This window comes from Salvelinus namaycush, chromosome 12 (genome assembly GCF_016432855.1).
Source record: "Salvelinus namaycush isolate Seneca chromosome 12, SaNama_1.0, whole genome shotgun sequence".
NCBI lineage: Eukaryota > Metazoa > Chordata > Actinopteri > Salmoniformes > Salmonidae > Salvelinus > Salvelinus namaycush.
Window position 1 is genome coordinate 3860185 of NC_052318.1, and position 14631 is coordinate 3874815.

Genomic DNA, 14631 nt, shown 5'->3' on the forward strand with positions numbered 1-14631 from the left:
AATAGAACAGAACATACTAGAATAGAATAGAACAGAACATACTAGAATAGAACAGAATAGAACAGAACATACTAGAATAGAATAGAACAGAATAGAATAGAACATACTAGAATAGAACAGAATAGAACAGAACATACTAGAATAGAACAGAACAGAATAGAACAGAACATACTAGAATAAAATAGAACAGAATAGAACAGAACATACTAGAAAAGAATAGAACAGAACATACTAGAATAGAATAGAACAGAACATACTAGAATAGAATAGAACAGAATAGAACAGAACATACTAGAATAGAATAGAACAGAACATACTAGAATAGAATAGAACAGAACATACTAGAATATAATAGAACAGAACATACTAGAATAGAATAGAACCGAATAGAACAGAACATACTAGAATAGAACAGAACAGAGCATACTAGAATAGAATAGAACAGAACATGCTAGAATAGAATAGAACAGAATAAAACAGAACATACTAGAATAAAATAGAACAGAACATACTAGAATATAATAGAATAGAACATACTAGAATAGAGTAGAACAGAACATACTAGAATAAAATAGAACAGAATAGAACAGAACATACTAGAATAGAATATAACAGAATAGAACAGAACATACTAGAATAACATAGAACAGAATAAAACAGAACATACTAGAATAGAGTAGAACAGAATAGAACAGAACAGAATAGAACATAACATACTAGAATATAATAGAACAGAATAGAACAGAACATACTAGAATAGAATAGAACAGAATAGAACAGAACATACTAGAATATAATAGAACAGAATAGAACAGAACATACTAGAATAGAGTAGAACAGAATAGAACAGAACATACTAGAATATAATAGAACAGAACATACTAGAATAGAATAGAACAGAATAGAACAGAACATACTAGAATAAAAAAGAACAGAACATACTAGAATAGAATAGAACAGAACATACTAGAATAGAGTAGAACAGAACATACTAGAATAGAACAGAATATACTAGAATAGAATAGAACATACTAGAACAAAATAGAACAGAATAGAACAGAACATACTAGAATAGAATAGAACAGAACATACTAGAATAGAGTAGAACAGAATAAAACAGAACATACTAGAATAGAGTAGAACAGAATAGAACAGAACATACTAGAATATAATAGAACAGAATAGAACAGAACATACTAGAATAGAGTAGAACAGAACATACTAGAATAGAGTAGAACAGAACATACTAGAATAACATAGAACAGAATAAAACAGAACATACTAGAATAGAGTAGAACAGAATAGAACAGAACATACTAGAATATAATAGAACAGAACATACTAGAATAGAATAGAACAGAATAGAACAGAACATACTAGAATAAAAAAGAACAGAACATACTAGAATAGAATAGAACAGAACATACTAGAATAGAGTAGAACAGAACATACTAGAATAGAACAGAATATACTAGAATAGAATAGAACATACTAGAACAAAATAGAACAGAATAGAACAGAACATACTAGAATAGAATAGAACAGAACATACTAGAATAGAGTAGAACAGAACATACTAGAATAGAATAGAACAGAATATACTAGAATAGAATAGAACAGAATAGAATATACTAGAATAGAATAGAACAGAATAGAACAGAACATACTAGAATAAAATAGAACAGAATAGAACAGAACATACTAGAATAGAACAGAACATACTAGAATAGAATAGAACAGTATAGAACAGAACATACTAGAATAGAATAGAACAGAACCGAATAGAACAGAACATACTAGAATAGAATAGAACAGAACATACTAGAATATAACAGAATAGAACAGAACATACTAGAATAGAATAGAACAGAATAGAACAGAACATACTAGAATAGAGTAGAACAGAACATACTAGAACAGAACATACTAGAATAGAACAGAATAGAACAGAACATACTAGAATAGAATAGAACAGAACATACTAGAATAGAATAGAACAGAACATGCTAGAATAGAATAGAACAGAATAGAACAGAACATACTAGAATAGAATAGAACAGAATAGAACAGAACACACTAGAATAGAATAGAACAGAATAGAACAGAACATACTAGAATAGAATAGAACAGAACATACTAGAATATAATAGAACAGAATAGAACAGAACATACTAGAATAGAATAGAACAGAACATACTAGAATAGAATAGAACAGAATAGAATAGAACAGAACATACTAGAATAGAATAGAACAGAATAGAACAGAACATACTAGAATAGAATAGAACAGAACATACTAGAATAGAACAGAATAGAACAGAACATACTAGAATAGAATAGAACAGAATAGAATAGAACATACTAGAATAGAACAGAATAGAACAGAACATACTAGAATAGAACAGAACAGAATAGAACAGAACATACTAGAATAAAATAGAACAGAATAGAACAGAACATACTAGAAAAGAATAGAACAGAACATACTAGAATAGAATAGAACAGAACATACTAGAATAGAATAGAACAGAATAGAACAGAACATACTAGAATAGAATAGAACAGAACATACTAGAATAGAATAGAACAGAACATACTAGAATATAATAGAACAGAACATACTAGAATAGAATAGAACCGAATAGAACAGAACATACTAGAATAGAACAGAACAGAGCATACTAGAATAGAATAGAACAGAACATGCTAGAATAGAATAGAACAGAATAGAACAGAACATACTAGAATATAATAGAACAGAATAGAACAGAACATACTAGAATAGAATAGAACAGAATAGAACAGAACACACTAGAATAGAATAGAACAGAATAGAACAGAACATACTAGAATAGAATAGAACAGAATAGAACAGAACATACTAGAATATAATAGAACAGAACATACTAGAATAGAATAGAACAGAATAGAACAGAACATACTAGAATAGAACAGAACAAACTAGAATAAAATAGAACATACTAGAATAGAATAGAACAGAACATACTAGAATAGAATAGAACAGAACATACTAGAATAGAATAGAACATACTAGAACAGAACATACTAGAATAGAGTAGAACAGAATAGAACAGAACATACTAGAATAGAATAGAATAGAACAGAACATACTAGAATAGAATAGAACAGAACATACTAGAATAGAGTAGAACAGAACATACTAGAATAAAATAGAACAGACCATACTAGACTGGAACAGAATAGAATAGAACAGAACATACTAGACTGGAACAGGATAGAAACACAGTGGTCTCTTTCTCAGATGAGCTCTGTATACACATCATTACACACCAATATACATCAATACACAGTGATACAAATCACTACACCATATACACACTATCACACCAATACACATCAATATACATCACTACACATAAATACACACCAATACACACCAATACACATCAATACACAGTGATACAAATCACTACACCATATACACACTATCACACCAATACACATCAATATACATCACTACACATACATACACACCAATACACATCAATACACAGTGATACAAATCACTACACCATATACACACTATCACACCAATACACATCAATATACATCACTACACATACATACACACCAATACACACCAATATACATCAATACACACCAATATACATCAATACACACCAATACACATCAATATACATCACTACACATAAATACACACCAATATACATCAATACACAGTGATACAAATCACTACACCATATACACACTATCACACCAATACACATCAATATACATCACTACACATAAATACACACCAAAACACATCACTACACATCAATATACATCACTACACATAAATACACACCAATACACATCACTACACATAAATACACACCAATACACATCAATATACCTCACTACACATAAAAAGCAAAACACATAAAACACAATAATTAGAGAGCCTCGGAGATCAATAAAAAAGCAGGTTTTCAGTGATCTCCAGAGTTAGACGTCAGAGTTAGCCGTCAGAGTTAGCCGTCAGACGTCAGAGTTAGACGTCAGAGTTAGCCGTCAGACGTCAGAGTTAGCCGTCAGAGTTAGACGTCAGACGTCAGAGTTAGCCGTCAGAGTTAGCCGTCAGACGTCAGAGTTAGCCGTCAGAGTTAGCCGTCAGACGTCAGAGTTAGCCGTCAGAGTTAGACGTCAGAGTTAGCCGTCAGAGTTAGACGTCAGAGGTCAGAGTTAACCGTCGGAGTTAGCCGTCGGAGTTAGCCGTCAGAGTTAGCCGTCAGAGTTAGCCGTCAGAGTTAGCCGTCAGAGTTAGCCGTCAGAGTTAGCCGTCAGAGTTAGACGTCAGAGTTAGACGTCAGATGTCGGAGTTAGCCGTCGGAGTTAGCCGTCGGAGTTAGCCGTCGGAGTTAGCCATCAGAGTTAGCCATCAGAGTTAGCCATCCCTGAGACCAGGTACGGCGTAAGGCTTTATAAACAAAAAGAGCGCAATGTATCGATCTACGAGATTTCAAATTTGGGACTGTTGTGTCAGCTTCCTGTGGTAATGACATGTTTACGACCTGTTATACCAGGTTTAAGTACTGTTTAAGCACCACAGTTTGTAGTTGGTCTGGTTGTAAGTTATAACCTGTTTATGACCTTGTTATTACCAGGTTTAAGTAGCGTTATAGCAGGTGCATGTAGTGTGACTTACCGCAGTCTGCAGTTTTCCAGGTCTCAGGTGACTGAAGGGAAACACTATGACCAGAAACTTCTCCAGAGTCAGATAGGTCAGCAGCAGAACTGATACCTGGAACAGGATTACAACAGCTCAGACAGGACAGCTCCCTAAGGTCAGTCAGGTCAGGACAGCTCCCTAAGGTCAGTCAGGTCAGGTCAGGTCAGGTCAGCACCCTACACTCAGTCAGGTCAGGTCAGGTCAGGACAGCTCCCTACAGTCAGTCAGGTCAGGACAGCTCCCTACAGTCAGTCAGGTCAGGTCAGGACAGCTCCCTACAGTCAGTCAGGTCAGGTCAGGTCAGGTCAGGTCAGCACCCTACACTCAGTCAGGTCAGGTCAGGTCAGGACAGCTCCCTACAGTCAGTCAGGTCAGGACAGCTCCCTACAGTCAGTCAGGTCAGGACAGCTCCCTAAGGTCAGGTCAGGTCAGGTCAGGTCAGGTCAGGTCAGGTCAGGTCTGGTCTGGTCTGGTCTGTCTGTCTAAAGGGACTCAGGCTGCTAGAACAGAGTGATCCTCCAGACTTCGCAAATGGCCCTCTGCCTCCTAAATGGCCTCCTGTGTCCTAAATGGCCCCCTGCCTTCTAAATGGCCCCCTGCCTCCTAAATGGCCCCCTGCCTCCTAAATGGCCCCCTGCCTTCTAAATGGCCCCTGCCTCCTAAATGGCCCCCTGCCTCCTAAATGCCCCCCTGCCTTCTAAATGGCCCCCTGCCTCCTAAATGACCCCCTGCCTCCTAAATGCCCCCCTGCCTTCTAAATGGCCCCCTGCCTCCTAAATGGCCCCCTGCCTTCTAAATGGCCCCCTGCCTCCTAAATGGCCCCCTGCCTCCTAAATGGCCCCTGCCTTCTAAATGGCCTCCTGCCTCCTAAATGCCCCCCTGCCTTCTAAATGGCTCCCTGCCTTCTAAATGGCCCTCTGCCTCCTAAATGGCCCCCTGCCTTCTAAATGGCCCCTTCCTCCTAAATGCCCCCCTGCCTTCTAAATGGCCCCCTGCCTTCTAAATGCCCCCCTGCCTTCTAAATGGCCCCCTGCCTTCTAAATGGCCCCTGCCTCCTAAATGGCCCCTGCCTCCTAAATGGCCCCCTGCCTCCTAAATGGCCCCCTGCCTTCTAAATGGCCCCCTGCCTCCTAAATGGCCCCTGCCTCCTAAATGGCCCCCTGCCTCCTAAATGGCCCCCTGCCTTCTAAATGGCCCCCTGCCTTCTAAATGGCCCCCTGCCTCCTAAATGCCCCCCTGCCTTCTAAATGGCCCCCTGCCTCCTAAATGACCCCTGCCTTCTAAATGGCCCTCTGTGTCCTAAATGGCCCCCTGCCTCATAAATGCCCCCCTGCCTTCTAAATGGCCCCCTGCCTCCTAAATGCCCCCCTGCCTTCTAAATGGCCCCCTGCCTTCTAAATGGCCCCCTGCCTTCTAAATGGCCCCTGCCTCCTAAATGGCCCCTGCCTCCTAAATGGCCCCCTGCCTCCTAAATGGCCCCCTGCCTTCTAAATGGCCCCCTGCCTCCTAAATGCCCCCCTGCCTTCTAAATGGCCCCCTGCCTCCTAAATGACCCCTGCCTTCTAAATGGCCCTCTGTGTCCTAAATGGCCCCCTGCCTCATAAATGGCCCTCTGCCTCCTAAATTGCACCCTAAAGTAGTGCACTATATAGGGAACAGAATGCCATTTGGAACACATTTATTGGGAGAGGAAATATATTAAAAACATTGTTTTTGAGTTGAGTTGGCGACAGGACAGGACACGTGTGTGTGTGTGTGTGTGTGTGTGTGTGTGTGTGTGTGTGTGTGTGTGTGTGTGTGTGTGTGTGTGTGTGTGTGTGTGTGTGTGTGTGTGTGTGTGTATGTGTGTTTGCCCAAGGTAATTCACCTCTGAGGAGAGCATAGCCAGGAATCCGATGGTTCGACATTCCACACTCTCCATCCACAGGAGAGCGTTACGATTGTACTCCCCTCGGAACTTCACGTCAAACACACCGACAAAGAACAAGTACACTCCCATCAGACAGTCTGCACCTGAGAGAGAGAGAGAGAGAGAGAGAGAGAGAGAGAGAGATAGAGAGACAGAGAGACACAGAGAGAGAGACAGAGAGAGAGACAGAGAGAGAGACAGAGACAGAGAGACAGAGAGAGAGACAGAGAGAGAGACAGAGAGAGAGACAGAGAGAGAGACAGAGACAGAGACAGAGACAGAGAGAGAGAGAGACAGAGAGAGAGACAGAGAGAGAGAGAGAGAGAGAGAGAGACAGAGAGAGAGAGAGAGAGAGACAGGGAGAGACAGGGAGAGACAGAGAGAGAGAGACAGAGAGAGACAGGGAGAGAGAGACAGAGACAGAGAGAGAGAGAGAGAGACAGGGAGAGAGAGAGACAGGGAGAGACAGGGAGAGAGAGAGAGAGAGAGAGAGACAGAGAGAGACAGGGAGAGAGAGAGACAGAGACAGAGAGAGACAGGGAGAGAGAGACAGAGAGAGACAGGGAGAGAGAGACAGAGAGAGACAGAGAGAGACAGGGAGAGAGAGAGAGAGAGAGAGAGAGAGAGACAGAGAGAGAGACAGGGAGAGAGAGACAGAGAGAGACAGAGAGAGACAGAGAGAGACAGGGAGAGAGAGACAGAGAGAGACAGAGAGAGACAGGGAGAGAGAGAGAAAGAGAGACAGAGAGAGACAGGGAGAGACAGGGAGAGACAGAGAGAGGCAGGGAGAGACAGAGAGAGAGAGAGAGAGACAGAGAGAGAAAACAGAGAGAGAAAACAGAGAGAGAAAACAAAAAGATAATTACTTGACACATTGGAAAGAATTAACAAAAAAACAGAGCAAACTAGAATGGTATTTGGCCCTAAACAGAGAGTACAGTGGCAGAATACCTGACCACTGTGACTGACCCAAACTTAAGGAAATCTTTGACTATGTACAGACTCAGTGAGCATAGCCTTGCTATTGAGAAAGGCCGCCGTAGGCAGACATGGCTCTCAAGAGAAGACAGGCTATGTGCACACTGCCCACAAAATGAGGTGGAAACCGAGCTGCACTTCCTAACCTCCTGCCCAATGTATGACCATATTAGAGACACATATTTCCCTCAGATTACACAGATCCACAAAGAATTCGAAAACAAATCCAATTTTGATAAAATCCCAAAATCCCATATGCAGTACTGGGTTCAATTCCAAAGTGTGCCATCACAGCAGCAAGATTTGTGACCTGTTGTCACAAGAAAAGGGCAACCAGTGAAGAACAAACAGCATTGTAAATACAACCCATATTTATACTTATTTATTTTAACTTGTGTGCTTTAACCATTTGTACATTGTTACAACACTGTATATATATAATATGACATTTGTAATGTCTTTATTGTTTTGAAACTTCTGTATGTGTAATGTTTACTGTTAATTTGTATTATTTGTTTCACTTTTGTGTATTGTCTACCTCACTTGCTTTGGCAATGTTAACACATGTTTCCCATGCCAATAAAGCCCCTTGAATTGAATTGAATTGAATTGAGAGAGAGAGAGAGACAGAGAGAGAGAGAGAGATTGGATTAGACAGTGTTATAATAACTTTCCAGATCGGTCTTCTTCTACTACTTGTATGAGTTGGTAAACAACCCGAGGGGGTGCATACTGCCACCTGGAGGGTGTTGTTTGAACAGGGATTAAAGCCAAGGTTCACTATTTTCTGCCACCTGCAGTTATGGAATGTTTTGCTCACATGTATAATTCATTGGCTGATCCCTCCTAATGACCTGGATGGAATTATGTGATCCTTCCTTAACCAAGAGGAAGTCCCACCCAGTGTACTACTTCAAAATGATGAAAGTCCTCAATGGCGCTGCCCCCATACCTAACACAGGCTTCTGGGCACTAGAGGCCTCTATCTATCTCTCTGATTAAACCCTACTTCCTCTTCTCACTTTGTAGCGATTCAATGCTCAGTTTCCCATTCCACATTAATGCTCTCATGTGTGTCTGACGACCAGTTTCCAGCTTGTTAAACTGTCTTAAGTATTAGAGGTAGGGGTTAGAGAGAGAGAGAGAGGTAGGGGTAGAGAGGTAGAGAGATAGAGGTAGAGAGAGAGAGGTAGGGGGTAGAGAGAGAGAGAGAGGTAGGGGTAGAGAGGTAGAGAGATAGAGGTAGAGAGAGAGAGGTAGGGGGTAGAGAGAGAGGTAGGGGTAGGAGTAGAGAGATAGAGGTAGAGAGAGAGAGGTAGGGGGTAGAGAGAGAGAGGTAGGGGTAGGGGTAGAGAGGTAGAGAGATAGAGGTAGGGGTAGAGAGGTAGAGGTAGAGAGAGAGAGGTAGGGGGTAGAGAGAGAGAGAGAGAGGTAGGGGTAGAGAGAGAGAGAGGTAGGGGTAGAGAGAGAGGTAGGGGTAGAGAGAGGTAGGGGTAGAGAGAGGTAGGGAGTAGAGAGAGAGAGGTAGGGGGTAGAGATAGAGGTAGGGGGTAGAGAGAGAGAGGTAGGGGTAGAGAGAGAGAGGTAGGGGGGAGAGAGAGAGAGGTAGGGGGTAGAGAGAGAGGTAGGGGGTAGAGAGAGAGGTAGGGGGTAGAGAGAGAGAGGTAGGGGTAGAGAGAGAGAGGTAGGGGGTAGAGAGAGTGGTAGGGGGTAGAGAGCGAGTGGTAGGGGTAGAGAGAGAGAGGTAGGGGTAGAGAGAGAGGTAGGGGTAGAGAGAGAGGTAGGGGTAGAGAGAGAGGTAGGCGTAGAGAGAGTGAGGTAGGGGGTAGGGAGGTAGAGGTAGGGGTAGAGATAGAGAGGTAGGGGGTAGAGAGAGGTAGGGGTAGAGATAGAGAGGTAGGGGGTAGAGAGAGGTAGGGGGTAGAGAGAGAGGTAGGGGGTAGAGAGAGAGAGGTAGGGGTAGAGAGAGAGAGGTAGGGGGTAGAGAGAGTGGTAGGGGGTAGAGAGCGAGTGGTAGGGGTAGAGAGAGAGAGGTAGGGGTAGAGAGAGAGGTAGGGGTAGAGAGAGAGGTAGGGGTAGAGAGAGAGGTAGGCGTAGAGAGAGTGAGGTAGGGGGTAGGGAGGTAGAGGTAGGGGTAGAGATAGAGAGGTAGGGGGTAGAGAGAGTGAGGTAGGGGGTAGAGAGACAGAGGTATGGGTAGAGAGAGAGAGGTAGGGGTAGAGGTAGGGGGTAGAGATAGGGGGTAGAGATAGAGGTAGGGGGTAGAGGTAGAGGTAGGGGGTAGAGATAGAGGTAGGGTAGAGGTAGGGGTTGAGATAGAGGTAGGGGGTAGAGAGAGAGAGGGAGGGGGTAGAGAGAGAGAGGTAGGGGTAGAGAGAGGGAGGTAGGGGTAGAGAGAGGGAGGTAGGGGTAGAGAGAGAGAGGTAGGGGGTAGAGAGAGAGAGGTAGGGGGTAGAGAGATAGAGGTAGGGGTAGAGATAGAGGTAGGGGGTAGAGAGAGAGAGGTAGGGGGTAGAGAGATAGAGGTAGGGGGTAGAGATAGAGGTAGGGGGTAGAGAGAGAGAGGTAGGGGTAGAGAGAGAGAGGTAGGGGGTAGAGAGAGTGAGGTAGGGGGTAGAGAGACAGAGGTATGGGTAGAGAGAGAGAGGTAGAGGTAGAGGTAGGGGGTAGAGAGATAGGGGTAGGGGGTAGAGATAGAGGTAGGGGGTAGAGATAGAGGTAGGGGGTAGAGATTGAGGTAGGGGGTAGAGAGATAGAGGTAGGGGGTAGAGATAGAGGTAGGGGGTAGAGAGAGAGAGGTAGGGGGTAGAGAGAGAGAGGTAGGGGTAGAGAGAGGGAGGTAGGGGTAGAGAGAGGGAGGTAGGGGTAGAGAGAGAGAGGTAGGGGGTAGAGAGAGAGAGGTAGGGGGTAGAGAGATAGAGGTAGGGGTAGAGATAGAGGTAGGGGGTAGAGAGAGAGAGGTAGGGGGTAGAGAGATAGAGGTAGGGGGTAGAGATAGAGGTAGGGGGTAGAGAGAGAGAGGTAGGGGTAGAGAGAGAGAGGTAGGGGGTAGAGAGAGAGAGGTAGGGGTAGAGAGATAGAGATTGGGGGTACAGAGATATATGTAAGGGGTAGAGAGGTAGAGGTAGGGGGAGGAGAGGTAGAGGTAGAGGTAGGGGGTACAGAGATATATGTAAGGGGTAGAGAGGTAGAGGTAGGGGGAGGAGAGGTAGAGGTAGGGGGTACAGAGATATATGTAAGGGGAAGAGAGGTAGAATTATGGGGGAAGAGAGATGTAACGTTATCAGGTAGAAGTATCAGGTACGATGAAGCTGGAAATACAAGATGGACTGAAGGGCTGGGGTTCATTCTGAATTTAATTGAATTCAAACAATGAATTTGAATTACATTTTATTTGGCCACACCCCACAGGAAGTAGAATTTGAATTGAATTTGAAGGAAGTATAATTTTAATCAAACAAATTGAGATATTTTTTTATTTAACCTTTATTTAACTAGGCAAGTCAGTTAAAAAAAATAAATCTTATTTTCAATGACGGCCTAGGAACAGTGGGTTAACTGCCTTGTTCAGGGGCAGAATGACAGATTTTGACCTTGTCAGCTCGGGGATTCAATCGAGTGACCTTCCGGTTACCAGTCCAACGCTCTAACCACTAGACTACCTTCCGCGATGTGAAATGTCACGGGCAGGTATCTGAGATGTGAAACATGAACGTCTCATTCATTTAACAAATATTTTATCAAATGGATATGTGAAATATTAATGCACAGAATACAGATACCATTTCAAAGATCACTTTGATAATAACTCAAAAGATGTCAAACAGTATTTTTCTTTGTCATGACATGTCAGAATGTTCCCTTCCATACAGCAGTGTTTGATCTAATGCATTCTGGGAAATGTATTTTTTTCTGATATGTAAAAACATATGAATTATTATAGACAACCCACAACATGACCTTAGAATATTTCCAGATATTATAATATATTTTACAAATTATATTTGTAATTCTAAAAAATGGTTTTTCGGAGGATGAATGTTTCAACCTACATGGTAGTTGTAACCATACATAATTTAAAAAATAAATAATAATAGTAAATAAAAATACATACATGATGTCAACATAAACATCACTATGCTGATGTGTAGAAAGTAACTCATTTAAATTTCATTAAATTAAATTAAATTAATTAAAAATGTATTTATTTTCCACGGGACGGTTGAGCTAACGTAGGCTAATGTGATTAGCATGAGGTTGTAAGTAACAAGAACATTTTCCCAGGACATAGACATATGTGATGTGGCCAGAACGCTTAAATTCTTGTTAATCTAACTGCACTGTCCAATTTACAGTAGCTATTACAGTGAAAGAATACCATGCTATTGGTTGAGGAGAGTGCACAATTTGGAACATAAAAATATATTAATAAACAAATTAGGCATATTTGGGCAGTCTTGATACAACATTTTGAACAGAAATGCAATGGATCAGTCTAAAACTTTTCACATACACTGAAAAAAAGGGGCGGATCGAACACAACACTGCTAGATAGGGGCTGGATAAGGTTAAAGGTTGATAGATGGGGCTGGATAAGGTTAAAGGGTGATAGATAAGGGCTGGCTAAGGTTAAAGGGGGATAGATGGGGCTGGCTAAGGTTAAAGGTTGATAGATGGGGCTGGCTAAGGTTAAAGGGGGATAGATGGGGCTGGCTAAGGTTAAAGGGGGGATAGATGGGGCTGGATAAGGTTAAAGGGTGATAGATGGGGCAGGCTAAGGTTAAAGGGTGATAGATGGGGCTGGATAAGGTTAAGGGGGGATAGATGGGGCTGGATAAGGTTAAAGGGTGATAGATGGGGCAGGCTAAGGTTAAAGGGTGATAGATGGGGCTGGATAAGGTTAAGGGGGGATAGATGGGGCTGGATAAGGTTAAGGGGGGATAGATGGGGCTGGCTAAGGTTAAAGGGGGATAGATGGGGCAGGCTAAGGTTAAAGGGTGATAGATGGGGCTGGATAAGGTTAAAGGGTGATAGATAGGGGCTGGCTAAGGTTAAAGGGTGATAGATGGGGCAGGCTAAGGTTAAAGGGGGATAGATAAGGGCTGGCTAAGGTTAAAGGGGGATAGATGGGGCAGGCTAAGGTTAAAGGGTGATAGATGGGGCTGGCTAAGGTTAAAGGGTGATAGATGGGGCTGGCTAAGGTTAAAGGGTGATAGATAGGGGCTGGCTAAGGTTAAAGGGGGATAGATGGGGCTGGCTAAGGTTAAAGGTTGATAGATGGGGCTGGCTAAGGTTAAAGGGGGATAGATGGGGCTGGCTAAGGTTAAAGGTTGATAGATGGGGCTGGCTAAGGTTAAAGGGGGATAGATGGGGCTGGCTAAGGTTAAAGGGTGATAGATAAGGGCTGGCTAAGGTTAAAGGGGGATAGATGGGGCTGGCTAAGGTTAAAGGTTGATAGATGGGGCTGGCTAAGGTTAAAGGGTGATAGATGGGGCTGGCTAAGGTTAAAGGGTGATAGATGGGGCTGGCTAAGGTTAAAGGGTGATAGATAGGGGCTGGCTAAGGTTAAAGGGGGATAGATGGGGCAGGCTAAGGTTAAAGGGTGATAGATGGGGCTGGATAAGGTTAAAGGGGGATAGATAAGGGCTGGCTAAGGTTAAAGAGGATAGATAGGGGCAGGCTAAGGTTAAAGGGTGATAGATGGGGCTGGCTAAGGTTAAAGGGGGATAGATAGGGGCTGGCTAAGGTTAAAGGGGGATAGATGGGGCTGGATAAGGTTAAGGGGGGATAGATGGGGCTGGCTAAGGTTAAAGGGGGATAGATGGGGCTGGCTAAGGTTAAAGGGGATAGATAAGGGCTGGCTAAGGTTAAAGAGGATAGATAAGGGCTGGCTAAGGTTAAAGGGTGATAGATAAGGGCTGGCTAAGGTTAAAGGGGGATAGATGGGGCAGGCTAAGGTTAAAGGGGGATCGATAGGGGCTGGCTAAGGTTAAAGGGTGATAGATGGGGCTGGCTAAGGTTAAAGGGTGATAGATAAGGGCTGGCTAAGGTTAAAGGGGGATAGATAGGGGCTGGCTAAGGTTAAAGGGGATAGATAAGGGCTGGCTAAGGTTAAAGGGGGATAGATAAGGGCTGGCTAAGGTTAAAGAGGATAGATAGGGGCAGGCTAAGGTTAAAGGGTGATAGATGGGGCTGGCTAAGGTTAAAGGGGGATAGATAGGGGCTGGCTAAGGTTAAAGGGGGATAGATGGGGCTGGATAAGGTTAAGGGGGGATAGATGGGGCTGGCTAAGGTTAAAGGGGGATAGATGGGGCTGGCTAAGGTTAAAGGGGATAGATAAGGGCTGGCTAAGGTTAAAGAGGATAGATAAGGGCTGGCTAAGGTTAAAGGGTGATAGATAAGGGCTGGCTAAGGTTAAAGGGGGATAGATGGGGCAGGCTAAGGTTAAAGGGGGATAGATAGGGGCTGGATAAGGTTAAGGGGGGATAGATGGGGCTGGATAAGGTTAAGGGAGGATAGATAAGGGCTGGCTAAGTTTAAAGGGGGATAGATAAGGGCTGGCTAAGGTTAAAGAGGATAGATAGGGGCAGGCTAAGGTTAAAGGGGGATAGATAGGGGCTGGCTAAGGTTAAAGGGGGATCGATAGGGGCTGGCTAACGTTAAAGGGGGATAGATGGGGCTGGCTAAGGTTAAAGGGGGAAAGATGGGGCTGGCTAAGGTTAAAGGGTGATAGATAAGGGCTGGCTAAGGTTAAAGGGTGATAGATGGGGCTGGCTAAGGTTAAAGGGGGAAAGATGGGGCTGGCTAAGGTTAAAGGGGATAGATAAGGGCTGGCTAAGGTTAAAGGGTGATAGATAAGGGCTGGCTAAGGTTAAAGGGGGATAGATAAGGGCTGGCTAAGTTTAAAGGGGGAAAGATGGGGCTGGCTAAGGTTAAAGAGGATAGATAGGGGCTGGCTAAGGTTAAAGGGTGATAGATGGGGCTGGCTAAGGTTAAAGAGGATAGATGGGGGCAGGCTAAGGTTAAATGG

General features: G+C 43.4%; 1 protein-coding gene across 1 annotated transcript in view; it reads right to left on the reverse strand.

The window, feature by feature from the left end:
- The window catches only part of LOC120056825 (relaxin receptor 2-like), a 121057-nt gene that overhangs the window by 14679 nt on the left and 91747 nt on the right, over positions 1-14631 (reverse strand). Inside the window, exons 15-16 of the mRNA XM_039005055.1 lie at positions 6582-6727; positions 4691-4786 (exon numbers count right to left, since the gene is read on the reverse strand). Of these exons, the coding sequence (XP_038860983.1) occupies positions 4691-4786; positions 6582-6727 (242 nt within the window). The remainder of the gene's footprint in view (positions 1-4690; positions 4787-6581; positions 6728-14631) is intronic.